The sequence below is a fragment of the Zootermopsis nevadensis genome, unplaced genomic scaffold (genome assembly GCF_977971745.1).
Source record: "Zootermopsis nevadensis isolate Lab colony 2312 unplaced genomic scaffold, Znev_1.0 Znev_ptg000028l, whole genome shotgun sequence".
NCBI classification, from domain to species: Eukaryota; Metazoa; Arthropoda; class Insecta; order Blattodea; family Termopsidae; genus Zootermopsis; species Zootermopsis nevadensis.
In genome coordinates, this window is record NW_028259160.1 from 2,456,678 (window position 1) to 2,473,744 (window position 17,067).

The following is a 17,067-nucleotide window of genomic DNA, read 5'->3' on the forward strand; positions in this document are numbered from 1 at the left end:
AATCTGATATAATCATGTAAATATGCAAAGCTTGTGTTAGTCGTTGAATGAAGATTAGTTTTAAAGATTTGGTAGATTTATTATCTTAATAGTCGATTTCCAAGCAGACTAGTTCAGTAAAATCGCCTACAAATGCTCTAAATAGGTGCCATTTAGGCCTATAATTTTTTTTTGTAGTGTTCTGTCAGACGACAGGTCCATATGAACAGATTCCTTCCATCCTTTTCTCGGACTGGGACCTGTTCATATACGTTCTTGGCAGATGATCCAGAAGTGGTTTGCCATTGCCTTCTTCTGTGTGTGAATGGAGTAATTGTTGGGATGCCACGGAGGAAAACTCCGTGTTGCCTAGACCACGGCCTTGCCCAACACAAGTTATAAATTCGGGCACCGCCGGGAATCGAACCCGAGACCCCAGGATTACAAGGCCAGCGTTCTAACCGCTAGACCACCGTGGCGGTAGTATGGTGTACACGGACTTAAATATGGTTTGTCTACAATAAAAAATAGACCATCCTCTCATTATGTTTATATTAAAGTATCACATACAAAATAACATATTTCTCCTCAAACAAGCATCACTGACATGCGAGGTGCAATTTAAATCAAGTATAAGAGAAGGTTAATTTATTTTCCCAATAAAAGACAAACAAACATATTTTACATTAGTAGGAATCTAGTATAAGTTTACCGACGTTTCAGAGGTCCTTGCTGTCTCCAACATCAACGCCCTGATGATAGAAGCAGCAAGGACCTCTGAAACGTCAGTAAATTCTGTTAGACTACACGGCGTAACAAAACAGAAGACAACCATCTTCATATTTTACATGTGCTTTCCTTTTGATGTTTCACAATATTTCTGTACTCCAAATATTACTTTCCACTTAAATTACAATCTACCAAATACAATTAACCATGAACTAATGATTCAATTAAATTCCTATTACAATTATAAAACAAAAACTTTATGTTAAATTGTTCTCATATTACCTTCGCACGGGCTAATCATATTACCTATAACATTTTTTTTAAATGTGGTAACACTGCTAGCTTTAGAGTCTGGATTTTAATGAACCACGCATTTGTAGCCAAAGGTAGAAACACGTCATTAAATATTATACCCAGTATTTATCTTGAATGACTAACAAGACGATTTCTTTGTTTTATAATTTAAATAAATAAGGAAAACAAAAATAAGCCTCGCATTTAATAAACACTTTTCAATCAATATTTAAAAAAAAAATTAAGCAGAAAAAATAATAAGTTTCATTCCACCGCGTCCGTAAAACTTCATTTGAACCGCCAATAGCATTTAGCGCTATTAAATAAAATTTATCTATATCACAGATAGAAGAAAAACTAAATGTATTCATATTTGTCTAAATTCCCCCTGTACGGACAATTCCAGAGAGTTACGGGGTCGGCCAGACTTGAACAGGGAAACCACGGATGTAAACGCTCGTGGTAGATACAAATACACTAGCAGTAAGTTACAACGCTTAACTTTGTTAGTGTTAAACTTTTGCAACCCCAGAAAGTAACAGGAAGAATGGTTCATTATTCTTGGTAAAGAACGTCTTAACATTTCAAAGAATCTTTCATAATTGAGCCTTTGACCAAAAGTTTATTTTCGGGTGGGAGGGGAAAGAACAAGAACAAGGCGAGGGACAAAGGAGAAATAAAGAAACGGGAGAGAGAAGACTGGCAGAATAAACAGACCATTACAAGTGAAATACGAAAGTTGTATCACGATTCAAATAACGTAAACTCTTGAGGCAGCCATGCACTACGTTCTTTTTTACTAGGTTTCTGGTTACGGGTAAGTTCGCCAGTTTCAATCGTGCCCACAGACTACGCAGTTTTAAATCCCAAACTTAAAATGGCCGACACCACGAACTTAATTCGGTAGCAACATACGTAAAAAAAAAATCAAACTTAGTTGATGTTCAACGTTCCAGTCTTAAAACACGTGCGCTGTTTAAACATCCAATTTTAGTCCATACACGAGCAGTCTTAACCGTGTAAACTTGCCAGTAACTGGGAACCTATTAGAAAAGAACGCAATGTATGAAGGGCCCTGGCATAATGAATAAACATTTCCTCCCCACAGTTATTTTTGTAAACTGTCACGTGTTTATGTTGTGTGGACGTGTAAATAAAGACCTACAATTAAAGATTCCACGAAATCAGATGTCATAGCCCACGTACCTTCTGCGATTGACGCGTGGAAACATCGCAAATAGAAAATACAATACACACAGCACAGGGAGGCTAGTAGTTACTAGACCGGAACCGGAAGACTGAGATCAGATGTTCGGCAAGGACAAACTTTTTCTTCTACGTCACTCACAGACCACAGGTATCCGCTCACCCTACTGGAGACAAAAGAACAACAGCGGCCGAGTATAATACGCTTCTGCGCATCTACTATCACGTGTAGTTGTGAGCCAATCAGCTTCGGTGAGTTGGTGTATAAAGTATTCAGTTACATCAAGCGTAAAGCAGATGCCATTTTAATTTTTTTTGCCACCCGCCTTCGTTCGTGCCGGTACCAAAATATCGTTCGTGGGGGGGGGGGGGGTTTACATTTATTTCATATTCATATTCACTGAAATACAAATACAATATTTTATATTTTATAAACAGCTTTGTAACACTACACTACTTCTCCCCTTACGATGGAAGCAGGTTGCTAAAAACCGATATGAATGTTCACCGCAGTGAAGACGTCAAATATATCACAACTTACGTTGTTCCCTTTTATTCAGAAACCAAGTGTCAAGTATTTTTTAAAATTTTAAGGAAGGAAAATATTAGAAAATATCTAACTTTACAATAACATACCTTGTATTTCAGATATGCCCATAGACGGTGTTAAATGTGACAGACTTTTAGAATATTTTTGCTCCAACTGTAGATGATGCATGGTGTCAAATGACGGAGGAAGTCATTCGTGATAATTACGTAAGTACAGGGAATAAAATTTCCTGACTCATTTCAAGGCACTGTCCCAGAATTCGTCTATCGAGACTGAGAAAGAAAACGAAAATCTGGGTCAGAAATTCGGTAATGGGCCGAGATCTGACCCAGGTACCTTCAGGGTACAAGCTTGTTAACAAACTTAGCGTAGGTTAATGGATTGTATATAATCAGCTTCAGCCAGAACGATCAATCTCTGGGACTACTAGAACATGCGTAGTCATGCCACGTTATTTGACTGGCAGTGTGTGGGTAGAACAAACCGCCGTGACAGGTCACAGAACTACGCTATATTTATTTTGATAACTACAGGTATCCAAACGACGGCAAGTGAACGATCTAGAGTTCATGCAACCAGTCTCACATTGGTGAAAGTTCAGCAAACTCTTAATATAAAGCAGATATGCTTCCAATTATTTCCGCTAGAGGAATAAAGTCCTGCCGATCATCGCAACAAAAATAAAAATGTAAACTATACTCCAAAGTATAGCAAAACTGGCCTTCAACGCGGATCTATCCAACATGGACTCGATTACATACGTGAAAATAAATGCGAACAATTCTTCAATTATATTACACACGATTCGTCACAGAAGATATAACAGCCAGCGTTGTTAGTTTTATTCAGCACGTGCAAGGGTGTAAATATTCAGCTCAATTGTCATCCAGCGTCCAACGGAGTTTCATGAACTCGTACCTTACATGGAAATATTGAATGATTTTCGTAAGAAAAGCAAACAGCCAAGTCGCTGAATTAGAATAACCAAAATCACCCATTCCTGTTCGTACTTAACCTCAACCACTTGCAACTGTAACCAATATGATTCAGTTCAATGCTTAACTTCGCGCTAATATTTTACTTCGCTGATAAACCTTCCGATGATACTTTATCATGTTGGACACCTTATTCACAAATAAGTATCATTACAGTGTGTATATGTAAAATATTTAGATGACTTTCATTTTCAAATGATTGTCACTTTCCAACCAACACAAGTCTATCAAACTATCTCTTTCCTTCAGGTACACATTTCTCGTCTCCATGCATGCTACTGGCCCCGCCGTTCTCATCCTCGATTTAACCGTCCCAATATTTCACAGAAAACAAATTATGAAACTGAACATTATGCAATTTTACTTAACCTTAAATTATTATTCTTGTATTTTATTTACATATACACCATATTAAAAAATCTTTTAACTGAGAGGTACTGATAGGACTTAGTTTCGTAAAAGATATGGCACTTCTAGAAACTTGATAAAGCTTTGAGCTCAGAAATCACCTATGTATATCACCAAGGATAGGCGAAGGAAGAAGTCTATGGAAAAATCTTACGAGAAGAAGAGATAGGATTGTGGGACACATTCTGAGGCACCCAGGATTGGTTAATTTGTTAATGGAAGAATAGATGAAGGGAAGAAATGTAGGGGGAGACAAAGATTGGAATATGTGACGCAGATTTTTGAGGATATGCAAAAAAATATGTGAAAATGAAGAGATTGGCGCAAGATAGGCGAAAATGTTGGACCGCATCAAACCAGTCGAAATACTGGTGACAAACAAACAAAAAACATATCACCAAAACCAAATTTTAAGAAATATGATGAACACTTTCAAAAAAGAAACATTTGCAGAGTAATGTGACTGGCTCTTAGATGCATCCAGACTCTCCATCTAATACAAAGGTTCAGAATGTGTGGAATCTTACCTCAATTCCCTCATTGCACTTCTATGGTGTGATACTTAAACACAGGGATAACTTAGTTCTAAACTGTTATCTTGTGAAGTATTAAGTTACAGGAGCTGCCATCAGCAGGGAGAGGAATAGGAGACCACAAAATTCTCAAGTTGGTAGATGCAGTGGAAGTATACTTTCTTATCACGGACAAATTAAATCAGAGCATGTATTGTAAAATATAAATTTAATATTAAGGTGATAAAATCAAGGACAAGATGAGGACATGTAGCACTCTCGGAAGAGATAAAATTTAGGCACAACACCTAAAGGGAAGAGATCACATGGAAGAATCATGCATAGGTGGAAGGATAACATTAAATTCTCAATCACATTTTGGGTGTGGGATGGATTCACCCGGCCCAGGATACAGTGTAGTAAAAAGCTCTCGTGTATCACGAGTGGTAGAAGTTTATCGATGTTTCACAGGTCCCTGCTGCCTCGATCATCAGAATTCCTGAAAAGTTAATATTCTCTAGTCAAGAAACTCCCCAAGATTTATGGAACCCAAAGTTTCATTTGCCATATTAAGTACAGCTTGCTACTAGACCGTATACTGAGCCAGGTGAATCCAATCAACACCCACAAACCTAATAACATAACGCATAAATTAAAAAAAAAATTAACATAATTCATATTTCATTAAATACTCTTCATATCAAAGAATTATTCAAATGAAAGTTGTCAATCCAAATGAGAACTGAATTTTTTTTGTCATGTATCAACCTTGAGCCATTTCTGAGAAAATGATAAAATGTTACTTGGTCTTCACGTAAAGCTGCTGAACTTATCAGAGGGGTCACGGCAGAAGGGCACATCAAAATATTTGCATAATTGAAGACATTTGGTCTAAGAACATAAAATGGTGAGATGTATGGATGAGACAGAAGGGTGTGATGCTGATGCTGCTATACGCAGAGATACAGACAGTTTTATTTGAGCGTACGGACAATAATAATGCGTATTTATCGATCAAAATTAGCATAAAAATGTAGTCACCTGTAGATCAATCATTCTGCCGGTACGCCCATCTGGCACGCTGCCCTCGATATCAACCAACAGCAATCAAAATTACATTTTCCCAACAAATTTTAAGCAGTGTTGATCCTCAGCATGTGAACAGAAGCTAGAATTAAACACAACAGATAAATGACACAGACACACAAGAGATCATCATGACTAGTCACTGCACTAGGGGTGGTTCAACACCTAACCCCTTCTATTATATTCTAAATCTAAAATTGACAAATTCGCTCGCAGTGTACGACGACGACAGACTAAACCACATTATAATTTACTGTGTAGTGATACCAACATCTTACCGATGCATATCCCAGTCTTCACGCACTGAATACAAACATAAGGTAAACTACCCCATGTTCATCAGATCTGTTACTTCCCTCAAGGCATCAGCAGCTTCCATTAACCCCAGACCTTCCAACGTGTATGAGAGATTATCTGGACTGGCATCTTCATCATCTTCTGCCCAGATCTGCAGCATATTTAATGCCCGTTCCACATCGGTATTCTGCTCATTCTGGAAGAAATCCACCTGAAAACAAAATTAAAGTTACGTTTTAAAATCCGTAAGTTGATGTGACATTACACAAAAGCATACAGAAACGACAATATGAAGGCACTAACTCACTCGCTAACTTCTGAAAATAGAACATAAAGTTTCAATACCACTAAATTAGATGAGTAGCGTACCTCATCATCCTGGTAGCCCAGTTTGGTTGCAAGTTTCTTCCATTGTGGCGCTACTTTAACTGCAATGGCCTGAAGCTGCTCTTTCAACAGGACACTTCTCTTACTGTCCCCCTTCTCTGCCCCCATCCCGTCGTCCTCGTATTCTTGCGGCATTGTTCGTTCTTCCTTCTCCTCAGATTTTAGAAGTTCGTCGTCCTCATTTTCAGCATCAGGAACCACTGTCTGAACATCACTGTCCATCAACTCAACTTTGATTTCTTCGCTGCTCAGCGATGACTGAAATCACATAAAACCAGAATAAAAATCCAAATAATTACCTTTGGGGCAAATTCGTAAGAATAAACTTGTACTCACTGGTCTGTCCTTTGCAATTTTTTTGATCATTGTTTCAAGATATTCAGGCAGTTTGTTGATTGGATTGTTGCTGTGCGTGAAAAAATGTGGACTCCTACGAGCCAGCAATCTTAGAGCACGCCAACCAAAGTTACCATCGTTGACTCGTCTGCAAAAAAACGAGAGACAACAGTCAAACTATGATATTAGGATATAAAATAACTGATAGCACATGAAATGTAATTACTTAAAAAAAACATGTAAGCAAATGAACTCCAGACTAAAGAGAATGATTGAGGGATTGATTGATTGACTCATTGGTTCAAACTCCACTGTGTTTAAGCACATGACTAACTTTTATCTTGCATTTCCCCAGACACACAGGCAGTTTAAATTGTACAAAATATTTTCGTTGTTTCCTGTTTTCTCCATTACCTAAGAATCCATTCTAAAAATTCTATACTGCAAGAATGGTACAAGTATTTACATGTAGTAAAAGGGTGCCTCTGAAATATCGCCTGATATGAACTGGGGAAAAAATAATTTAGTGACAAACTCTGACAAAAATTCTGGGCCCAATTTAGACCACAAGCATATCTATAAAAAAATAAAAGTTTCTAAACCTACTTGTATTCTTCTTCTACCATAGCTGCTGGTTCAATCTGCTCTATTGCTTCTTCAAAGTATCCTTCTAGTGATGGTAAGAAGTCTCTGTCCCTTGATTTGCATGCTTCAAGGTTGTTCGGACACAAGTTCCAGAGTTTTGTAAGTTCCACACTATTAAAACAACAATATTATTCAAGATAAATGAACTAAATATTTTAACAACGTAAGTCAACACGCAGGTCCCAGTCTGAAAAAAGGATGGAGGGATCCTGTTCATATGGACCTGTCGTCAGACAGAACACTAAATAATAATAAGATGAGGCGGTCTAGCGGTTAGAACGCTGGCCTTGTTATCCTGGGGTCTCGGGTTCGATTCCCGGCGGTGCCCGAATTTATAACTTGTGTTGGGCAAGGCCGTGGTCTAGGCAACACGGAGTTTTCCTCCGTGGCATCCCAACAATTACTCCATTCACACACAGAAGAAGGCAATGGCAAACCACTTCTGGATCATCTGCCAAGAACGTATATGAACAGGTCCCAGTCCGAGAAAAGGATGGAAGGATCCTGTTCATATGGACCTGTCGTCAGACAGAACACTAAATAAAAATAATAAATAACATTTACTTATAATGGAATCACTAGGGACCTGAATATTTTCCTGTTTCAGACAGCTTTCTGATTAATAAAGCCTCTTATTTCTACACATAAACATCACACAGTACATACCCCATGTACTTCCAATCCAAATTTCATGTATGTACACAACTGTTACTAAGCAGTGTAATTTTCAGGTTACTTCATTTTTTATCTCAGCTGTATTTAAGATAAAAAACTTATTACTTTCATCACGCCTATGTTAAAATCTGAGATGAATCTGTATTACTGTTAAAAATAATTTGAAGCAACTAGCAAAAATTCTCATATCACTGGCATAAATTTCTACTCACTTCCCCATTATGAATTTCCCATGTTGAGTGGCATCCTTCATCTGTTCTCCGAGACTCTTCTTAGGTCTGCGTGGACGAGGGAGGACCTTACGCTTCTCCCCTCCCTCTTCTATTGTCTCATCTGCTGTTACTTGATGGGCAGGTTTTTGGAACTCTGGACATCCGTCATTCTTCCACGAGTTCCAGTGTTCCTCACGCTAGAACCAAGAAAATTGTGTGACAATCAATCTGTCAGGAATAAAGAATGCTAATTATAAAACCATATTTCCACTGGAATGTAAGAATAAAAAAAATATGTAAAAACTATTAGGACTATTATGTGAGCTGGGATAGCTCAGTCAGTATAGTGACTGACTACGGGCTGGACGACCGGGGTTCGATCCCAGATGGGGCAGAGGATTTTTCCTCTAGCCTCTGCGTCCAGACCGGCTCTGGGGCCCACCCAGCCTCCTCTACAATGGGTACCGGGGTCCTTTCCCGGGGGTAAAGCCGGCCGGGGCGTGATGCTGACCACTCACCCCCATCTAGTGCCGAGGTCAAGGAAGAGAGGAGCTATACCTCCACTCACCCCAAACGCCTACATGGCGTATAGTGGGACAAACTTAACTTAACTTATTAGGACTATTATATTTTTACTACCATTACTGGTACACTTGCACCAAATTAATTACTTCCTTATTTTTTAGGCTATTAGACTCAGGTAGTAATCCCAACTGTAAGATTAATTTAAAATGAGACATGTATCAGCCATAATTTCAACCATTTTTACTTCTATCCAACCAAAGAGAATAACCGTGGGGGTGGGGGGTCTCTGGAAACAGTATTCACATACCGATAATGTACAGAATGCAAGTTTCAATGTACTCAACAATTCCAAATATGTCAAATTTTTCATAAAATGCAGTGATTTAAGTTACAGTACATGATATTAATAAAATGACGAACATATGTGCCAATTGTAAATATTCTAAATAAAGTCCAATTGGTAAAAGAAGTGCATTAGTCACACGCATGGCTCTTACATTTTTACTCTTATCTGTAATACGAACACTTCACAGTTAAAATAAACCGAACAAGAACTTACCTTAAGGATATGTTTAACAGTCTGAACAAATGCTAATCCGTCAGGCGGTGTTTCCTCCAGCAGACAATAAACCATTTCTGTCTTCTCTTTCACCCAATCTGCCTGATCAACCTTTAGTTCGTGTGTGTCCCTGAGAAGAGGAGCCAACCAACATTTCCATTAAACTTAAATGACCGTCAGTTTATTTAACGCAACCGACAGAGTTGATACACTGATAAACTCAAAAGAAAGAACAAACTACGAAGGAAACAATACTTGCATTGAGGAGGGACACGGTTTGAATCACAGTTGAAGAAGAACTATACTGACCGCAATGTTCATGATTTTCCTCAGTCACTTCAGGCACTGCCAGATAGTAACTTGACACAAAATTGAACACATTTCCTCATATATTCCTTCAAAATCATCATTTTTATCTCATTTAGTACCAAATAAACATAGCTGTTGATAAAAAGCAATTATGAAACACATCTTACGCCTAAAAAATAATATGAAGACACATCACGGCCCCACTTAATGGTACCTGCACCTTGTCATGGTGGTGGGGCTGAGTACCTCAGTGATCCCAAGAGCTATGCTGGCGGTAACATAGCTACTGGTAGGGCCTCCCTAGCCAGATTGGTCGAGGGGGAGAGGTCAGACTAAGACAGGTACCCTGGTCCTCCAGGTTGGGGGTTAGTCGCAAGGCTAACAACCTTGCACCGTAAAAAGGAAGATGTTTCAAAACCTCAATCAAAGCTTCGGACAGACGGACCTAACAGAGGACCGAATGGAAGAGAAGAACTGAGGAGGCCATGGACCGAACACGGACCGGACAGCCATAGAAGAGACATATCAGGAAGTGGAGGCAAAGCTTGAGCCCCAGCTTTACACTTAACAGTCGAGGGTGCCACGTTCTTTTATAACACAATCATTCCACTGCAATTTCCAAATTGTAATTAGTTTAAAATCTATGGCCTTTCAGTCACTGCATCAATGCTAAAAACAGATTATGAAAAATCTCAAGAGGTGCCAAACTAGCAAGAATATGCAAACAGCGATAAAACAATGGCTAAAGGAACATGACACTTATTTCTATGCACAAGGAATAGAAAAACTCGAACAATATTACGAAAAGTGTCTCAGTCTCCATGAATATTGTGTATAAAAATAGTTTATGGGTATTGCAATTACACTGTATTGTTTATATTGAGGATTGTGAAAACCATTTTAAGTTAAGTTAAACTTATTTTCTGATCGCCCCACAGACGAGGGCTAAACAAGAACTTACAATATTATTTATTAAAATGTAATAACATTTACAACACACTTTTACATCGCCAATAAGAAGCAGGACAAGAAAATTAAATGTTTTATAAGTAATATAATGTGCCATTAAAGAATCAACTAAATGCCTAAATTTTGGCCATCTCATATGTAAATTACAATGCAACAAAAAAAGAAGCCCTCAAACATTGGCAAGACTAAAATGGGGCAGGCCCAGAATAACGTATGTCATCAACCTGACTGGTTCACTAACACAAAAATGACTGGTGAAATGTTAAAAAAAAAAAAGTGATTTTCTGCTTACGATTTGAATTTAACAGGAGAGTTGAGGTACTGGAACAAGATGAGAAATTGAAGGAGAACATAGCGCCGGAAGTTCGCGTCGCTAAGCTGCAGTTCCAGTAGTTTCTGATTAGTCAAGAACTTAGCAAAGTAATGTTGTTGTTGCTGCTGCTGCTGTCTGTCTTCATCTGAAGTGTCAAGTTTCTGATGCTTACATTGCATATCATCAAGTTTGAAACTTTTGAATGCCAGCAACACATTTGATGCATGCTGGAAAATAAAATGTTACAGTTCTTCATACAGACAGAGTCCTGTTCCACTCGTAGAACTGTGGCCACCAATGTGACCACTGTTCATCCCCCCAGATGACACGTCATGTATATGGAGTGCCACTGTGTCCACCACAAATCCAACATGGACTCTACTGGGCATAAACCTCTTGTCTCCATGGTGAGAAGCTGTATTGGTTGGTATATCTTAAAATTTTAAATATGTAACAATATAGCACAATAATATATCTAAAATATTTTGAGATAGTATGAGGCGCGTCCCAAAAGTAAGTTTCCCACTCGTCCCACAGCTAGCAAATCTTATATTGCGCGAAGCGACTGTGCGTACGTGATAGAGCAATGACGTAGCATGGCGCATGCACTAACGGTACTTCCCGCGTTCTCACAGTAGCATCGTTGCAGCTGTTGAAGATGGAGGTTCTTATTCCAGCTCCCGCCGACTGTGAAGTGCGGTCAGTGATAACGCTAGGCCGCACACGGCTCGACGGACAGCAAGTCTCCTGCAGGAGTTCAGCTGGGAGGTGTTTAATCATTCACCCTACAGCCCGGACCTCGCTCCCAGTGATTTCCATCTTTTCCTACACCTCAAGAAATTCCTGTCCGGTCAGCGTTAGCGTTTTGAGAATGACAGAGAGGCGGAGATGGTTGTCACACAGTGGTTCCAATCCCAGGCGGCAGACTTCTACGACACAGGTATTCAAAAGTTGGTCCCACGGTATGACAAATGTCTCAATTCCGGTGGCGAATATGTTGAAAAATAGCTGGACACTTGCTGTATCTGTTGCAATAAATATTTCCATAAAATTGTGTTTTGTTTCTATAAACGGCCCCAGGGAAACTTACTTTGTAGACCAGCCTCGTAGCTTACTTTATATCTTATCAATTAGAAATTAATTCTGCAAAAATAAACCTATTATCTTGATGTAACAATTGTTGAAACACTTGAACAGAGAAAGAAAAAGAAAAGCAAAAACATTGCTGATAATAAAAATAGTAAATAAGGAGGGTATTTGAGGAAACAGTCATCACTCACAGCTGAGAATGTCTTCCAATGAACTTTGCTGTAGCACTGATTTGGATTGCGAAAGAAATCTTGTAGAGCCCAAAATTTGCAGTACAGATTGTAATCTATCTTGATCCTTTAAAAAAAATAAGATTACCTCTCAGTGTAACAATACATACAAAACCATAATTTTAAAATATTTCAGTCTCTTAAGTAACTACAGTACTTGTGGGTTATCGGGACACATCGCTTTAAAGATAGGTTAGGTTAATGTGTGTGGACAGCAACAAATAACTGAATGAACGATAACCCACAAGTACCGTAATCTCCAAACTAAAATTTTGTATGCATTTATCTCCCCATGTGCTACATATTCCACCCACCTCACCCACCTTGACTGATCATCTTAATAACATATTGTACAGAATACAAATTATAAAGATCATCATTATGAAATTTTCTGCAGCTCATAACATTTATTCCTCTTAGATCCAAATATTTTCCTCAGCACCCTATTCTTAAATATCCTAAATCTGTTCCTCCCTTAAGGTTTTAGATAGCAGATGGGAAGATAAAATATTCAGAGCTGAATAGAATCAGGTGTTTCCTGAATTCAATTTACTCTTATTTTATTTGCAAATTTATTCCTTTAATCCTCAAACATCAGGACTTGTCACACTTGCAAGGGATTTTCAACCACCTCAATATCATAATTTTGTATGCGTTCTCGTAAAAAGACATAACATATACTGCATTTACCGTCAAACAATTACTCGTGCATAATAATATGAAATGAGGTTCTCACATCTGTGAGCACAAAGTGGTCTGGCTTGCAGACGTCATTGCTGCCTCCAGCGACAACTCTTAAAACTTCTTACCAGACAACATTGTGCTACAACCCAGAAGACGGCCATCTTCTATGTACAACAGTCTTTTTTTTTTGGGGGGGTATTATTTACATTTTTATTCAATAAATTAAGGTCGTCACCACAGAAACTGATGTCTCCTATTCAATTCCAATCCTTGTAGATTTTCTTGGACATCCTGAATGCCATATTCTAAACCAAAGTTTAAGAACAATGGCAGTAAAGCATTTTTTTGTTTCAAACCATTCTGAATATAAAATGTATCATACAAGGGAGATCTGAGGTTTACATGACGTTCAAAATGTGAATTGTGTTTTTCTGACTGTGAAAACTACAAAGTCCTTTAATTTCAAAGGCATCACAACCTGGAAGATCACAAGTGACTTCAGATAAATGCTTACCTTCCATATTTATTTTGGGTTTCCTTTTAACAAAATCTTGATTAGTTTCAAAATCAGTAAAAATGTAGTACAAAATCTTTATTAAATTACTTAAAAAAGAAATTCAGTGACTTAAATTGAATGCATTAATTCTTCTTACTTTGCATCTGGTTTCACATCTTCTTCCATTGCCTCATCCTTTTCTGCCAGAATATCTTTCAGATCATTTGAGCTTTCACCACCAAACTCCGTCAGATTATCAAGATTAAATTCACTCACAATGTTCAGACCTCAGGAAAAGAGAATAAGTGAAATTTGTTATTCATACATTGTATTATAATGCTTAATACATAATATAAATACACCAGAATAAAACTTGTCCCACACATGCTCTAAAACCCCTACACCTTTTCAATAATGTTCTCATTTCTAGTCACTCAAAGCTTTCTATTCATACAACCATTCACTCTAAATACTAAAGTTTTTATTTAAACTTTCTACTTTAGTGTTCTATAAAATTGAGTTTTAATTACATTTAACCTTTTGGATATTGTCTGGATGCTAAATTAACTCTCTTATAACTTTTGCATGTATGGAGGGGTTTGACATCTGTTCATTTCTGGAACCCAGCCCTACAACCACAAAATATGACAACAGAATATTTACCACCATTCACATATAAGTGATTAGTTCACCTATTTCAAAACAAACTGAAATTTTCTGCAGTGCCCAACTTGCATACCCATTTAATCAGGTGGAATCCAAACCTACAGCGCAGGTAATTCAGTAATAATATTTCTTAGTCACCTCAATTGGAACACTGCAGTCCACATTGTTAATAGACCTCTCCAGTTCTATATCTTCTTAGCAGTTTCCACCCCTTTGACACAATTCACAATTCTTTCTTTTTTTATCATAAGACTAGAAAAATAGTCCATCAAAGACAATTTTCCATTTCATAAAGTGTCACTTTACACATTCTTCATTGTATTCATGATTAAAACAATTAAAATATACTAACCAGATCGTTCAGAAAATGGGAAAAACTTAGCAAGAAAGAGAAGTATTCGTCCGCAGAAAACAGTATTTTGAGATCGAGATAATCGTCTTAGCAAATCTGCAATATCAAACAAAAAGAACATTAGAGTACTTCAGAATTTGTGTGCGCACAATGACATGCAGTTAGTATGAATATAGGACAGGCTATGATAACAGTTAAGAGATTTCTGAAAATTTAAAAAAGGATTTTTGGAAATTTTCTCATAAATTTACATGGTCAACATTTACTTATTGTTTCCCGATTTTTTAACACTAACTTACACTCATTAGTACCCAAGTGCAGACCAGTTAAAGAAAAGGCTCCACGGTACAATTCTGCTAGACCATGACTCCCCTGTCCATGGTAGTGGATTATTCTTATGCAGTTAATACTAAATCACATGGTCAAAAAAGTCCTGATTTTATGACACCTGAAAGACTGCATGTAGGCCCATCACAGGATCATATCGTGCACCATCTGTATCAATTTCACATCAATACGCCCCATACACTGCACCTTCCTCCATATGATTCTTGTTTCAATCGTATTAAATTGGTTTCTCAAGACATCAAAAATAGAGTTGTACAAGAAACTGCGAATGTTTTGTGAAAAAGTATTTGCTGAATGCATAAAGAAAAATGGCAAAACATAAAGAAGTTAGAAGAGCAATATTCACAAGATGACTTTTTGGATGAAGTAAACAAAAGAAGGATTATTCATGCAGGAAGTAGAGATAAAGAAGAATTTTGGAATTTATATGAAGACAAATAAATGGGGAAAATGGTTCAGATTTCTCTTTGTGTCTTATTCAAATTGCATAGTTTTCTAAACAATATTGTAAACACATAACAATTCAAGTACTTTTTATCAAAGATTATTATTTTTAAGTGCCTTCTTCGATTTTTAAACCCAACTTTCAATTTCATAGATGAAAAAAATTAATAAAAAGATTGTATTTTCTTCTATGCACAACTAGACCCATACAACATAAGAGAGGAAGTTGTCATGCTAGTCCATCCGCCAAGCCATCACTATTAACCACTGTCTCACTCTGCAGAAGGCCCACCCTCAGGGTTCAGCACTAAGTTGCCATGCAATAACTATTAGCTTCTTTAAAGGATTCTTCACCAAGTTTAGTAAATATATTATAGCATAAATTGTAAAGCCTTTCATTATGTAATTTTATGTAATCCAAAAAATATATTGATAAACACTGGGTCCAAATATTAATTTCCAGCACAGACAAGGAAACCTTTCATTAAAGACTCTAATTTTGCAATTACCATAAATCTATGCAATTATAGCAAATTCCTGCAAAAGTATCCATGAAAATACTATGAAAAGCAGATGGTAACTTTTCTGGTTAAGTAACAGTGCTAAGTTATTCAAATTGATACATGTTCTGTAAAGTTAATCAGTCTTACCATTACACATTCGGAGCAAGTTATTTTTGCAAGCACTGAAGAACATTTCTTCTCTCCAAGTGTTCACTCCATTCTCAACAAATGCAAACAATTTTTCACATTGATCAAGTGTCAAAGCATCAAAGATATCACCAAGGAGAACAACTGGCATTGTAGGTGTGCACATGTCTTGTCGGCAAGCCTCAATGCAAAACGTAACATACATTTCCCATACTGATACATTGTTACAAGGTTCTGCAAGAAGCTGGAGCAAATAATCTCTTAACACTTGATCCAATGCTGACCTTTTATCATTTTCACTGCAAAACAAAGTAAAAGGGTAAAATACATTGTTAACTTATAGTCAGATTTCTGATTTTACTTGCAAAATGTACTTCTATAAGTGCTAAATTTTTGAAAAGGAAATGTGGAGGTTACTTACTTCACCTTGAACGTGTCATATTTCTTCCTTAGTATGTCTGTGTTATTTCTTTCGAAACTATTCTTCACACTCTCCTGTTAACAGAACCATTGATAAACCATAAACATAAACCAAAGCATGGATGATATTTCTGGCTGTCAATATGAAGACGACTTTCAGGGGACTACTCGGCGTGGTATCCAAGAAGGCTGTCCTCTTCAAGGTAAGGTTAAGTATGATCAGTTCTACATCTACAATAAATGCAGTATGAAATGCGTATAGTTTACATACTTACAATCAGCTCAGTTCTCACTACTTCAAATGAACACATCATTCACTTTCTGTCTCAATTATCGACAAAAAAATAATACCTAATATTGCCGGGATTATAATACCTAAGATAATACAAGCACAGCTGCAAACGCAGCAGCAGCAACGCGCAAACGCGTTTACAGTAGTGCCAACCTATTTGTAGCCAACCAATTTGTAGTCAAAAAAAAATGACGTCAACAAACATTTGTTTACCCGCCATTGTTGTATTCTATTTATAATATCTACTATAAGCGCTTTGCTCTAGTAAATAATAAAAGTTGTCCTTGTTCTTAAAGAATGACTCCATATTTATGTGAGGAGTGGAGATACATCTCAGTAAATTATTAATTTTGGCACTAGACAGAAGTGTGCAGTTAGCTCAGTGCTGTGACTCGGTAACTATCCATTGG

At 37.3% G+C, this 17,067-nt stretch overlaps 1 protein-coding gene across 3 annotated transcripts; it reads right to left on the reverse strand.

The window, feature by feature from the left end:
* Positions 1-514: 514 nt before the first annotated feature.
* Positions 515-16,801, reverse strand: Hpr1 (THO complex 1-like protein Hpr1). Of its 3 annotated transcripts, none has more exons than XR_015537549.1 (15): positions 16,641-16,801; positions 16,367-16,440; positions 15,946-16,244; positions 14,504-14,599; positions 13,643-13,772; positions 12,267-12,372; positions 10,966-11,213; positions 9,396-9,525; positions 8,312-8,508; positions 7,386-7,535; positions 6,780-6,927; positions 6,426-6,701; positions 6,038-6,267; positions 5,715-5,841; positions 515-4,529 (listed from the first exon to the last, which is right to left on the reverse strand). XR_015537549.1 is itself a non-coding variant. In XM_022063098.2 (14 exons), exons 1-13 carry the CDS (start codon positions 16,677-16,679, stop codon positions 6,085-6,087), a joined length of 2,076 nt encoding a protein of 691 aa, XP_021918790.2. In that variant the 5' UTR covers positions 16,680-16,801; the 3' UTR covers positions 4,886-5,841; positions 6,038-6,084. The 3 variants fall into 3 exon arrangements, 1 of the variants encoding a protein (XP_021918790.2); XR_002542962.2 differs by lacking the exon at positions 515-4,529 and adding an exon at positions 4,886-5,172; XM_022063098.2 differs by lacking the exon at positions 515-4,529 and having other exon boundaries at positions 4,886-5,841.
* Between the last annotated feature and the right edge of the window lie 266 nt (positions 16,802-17,067).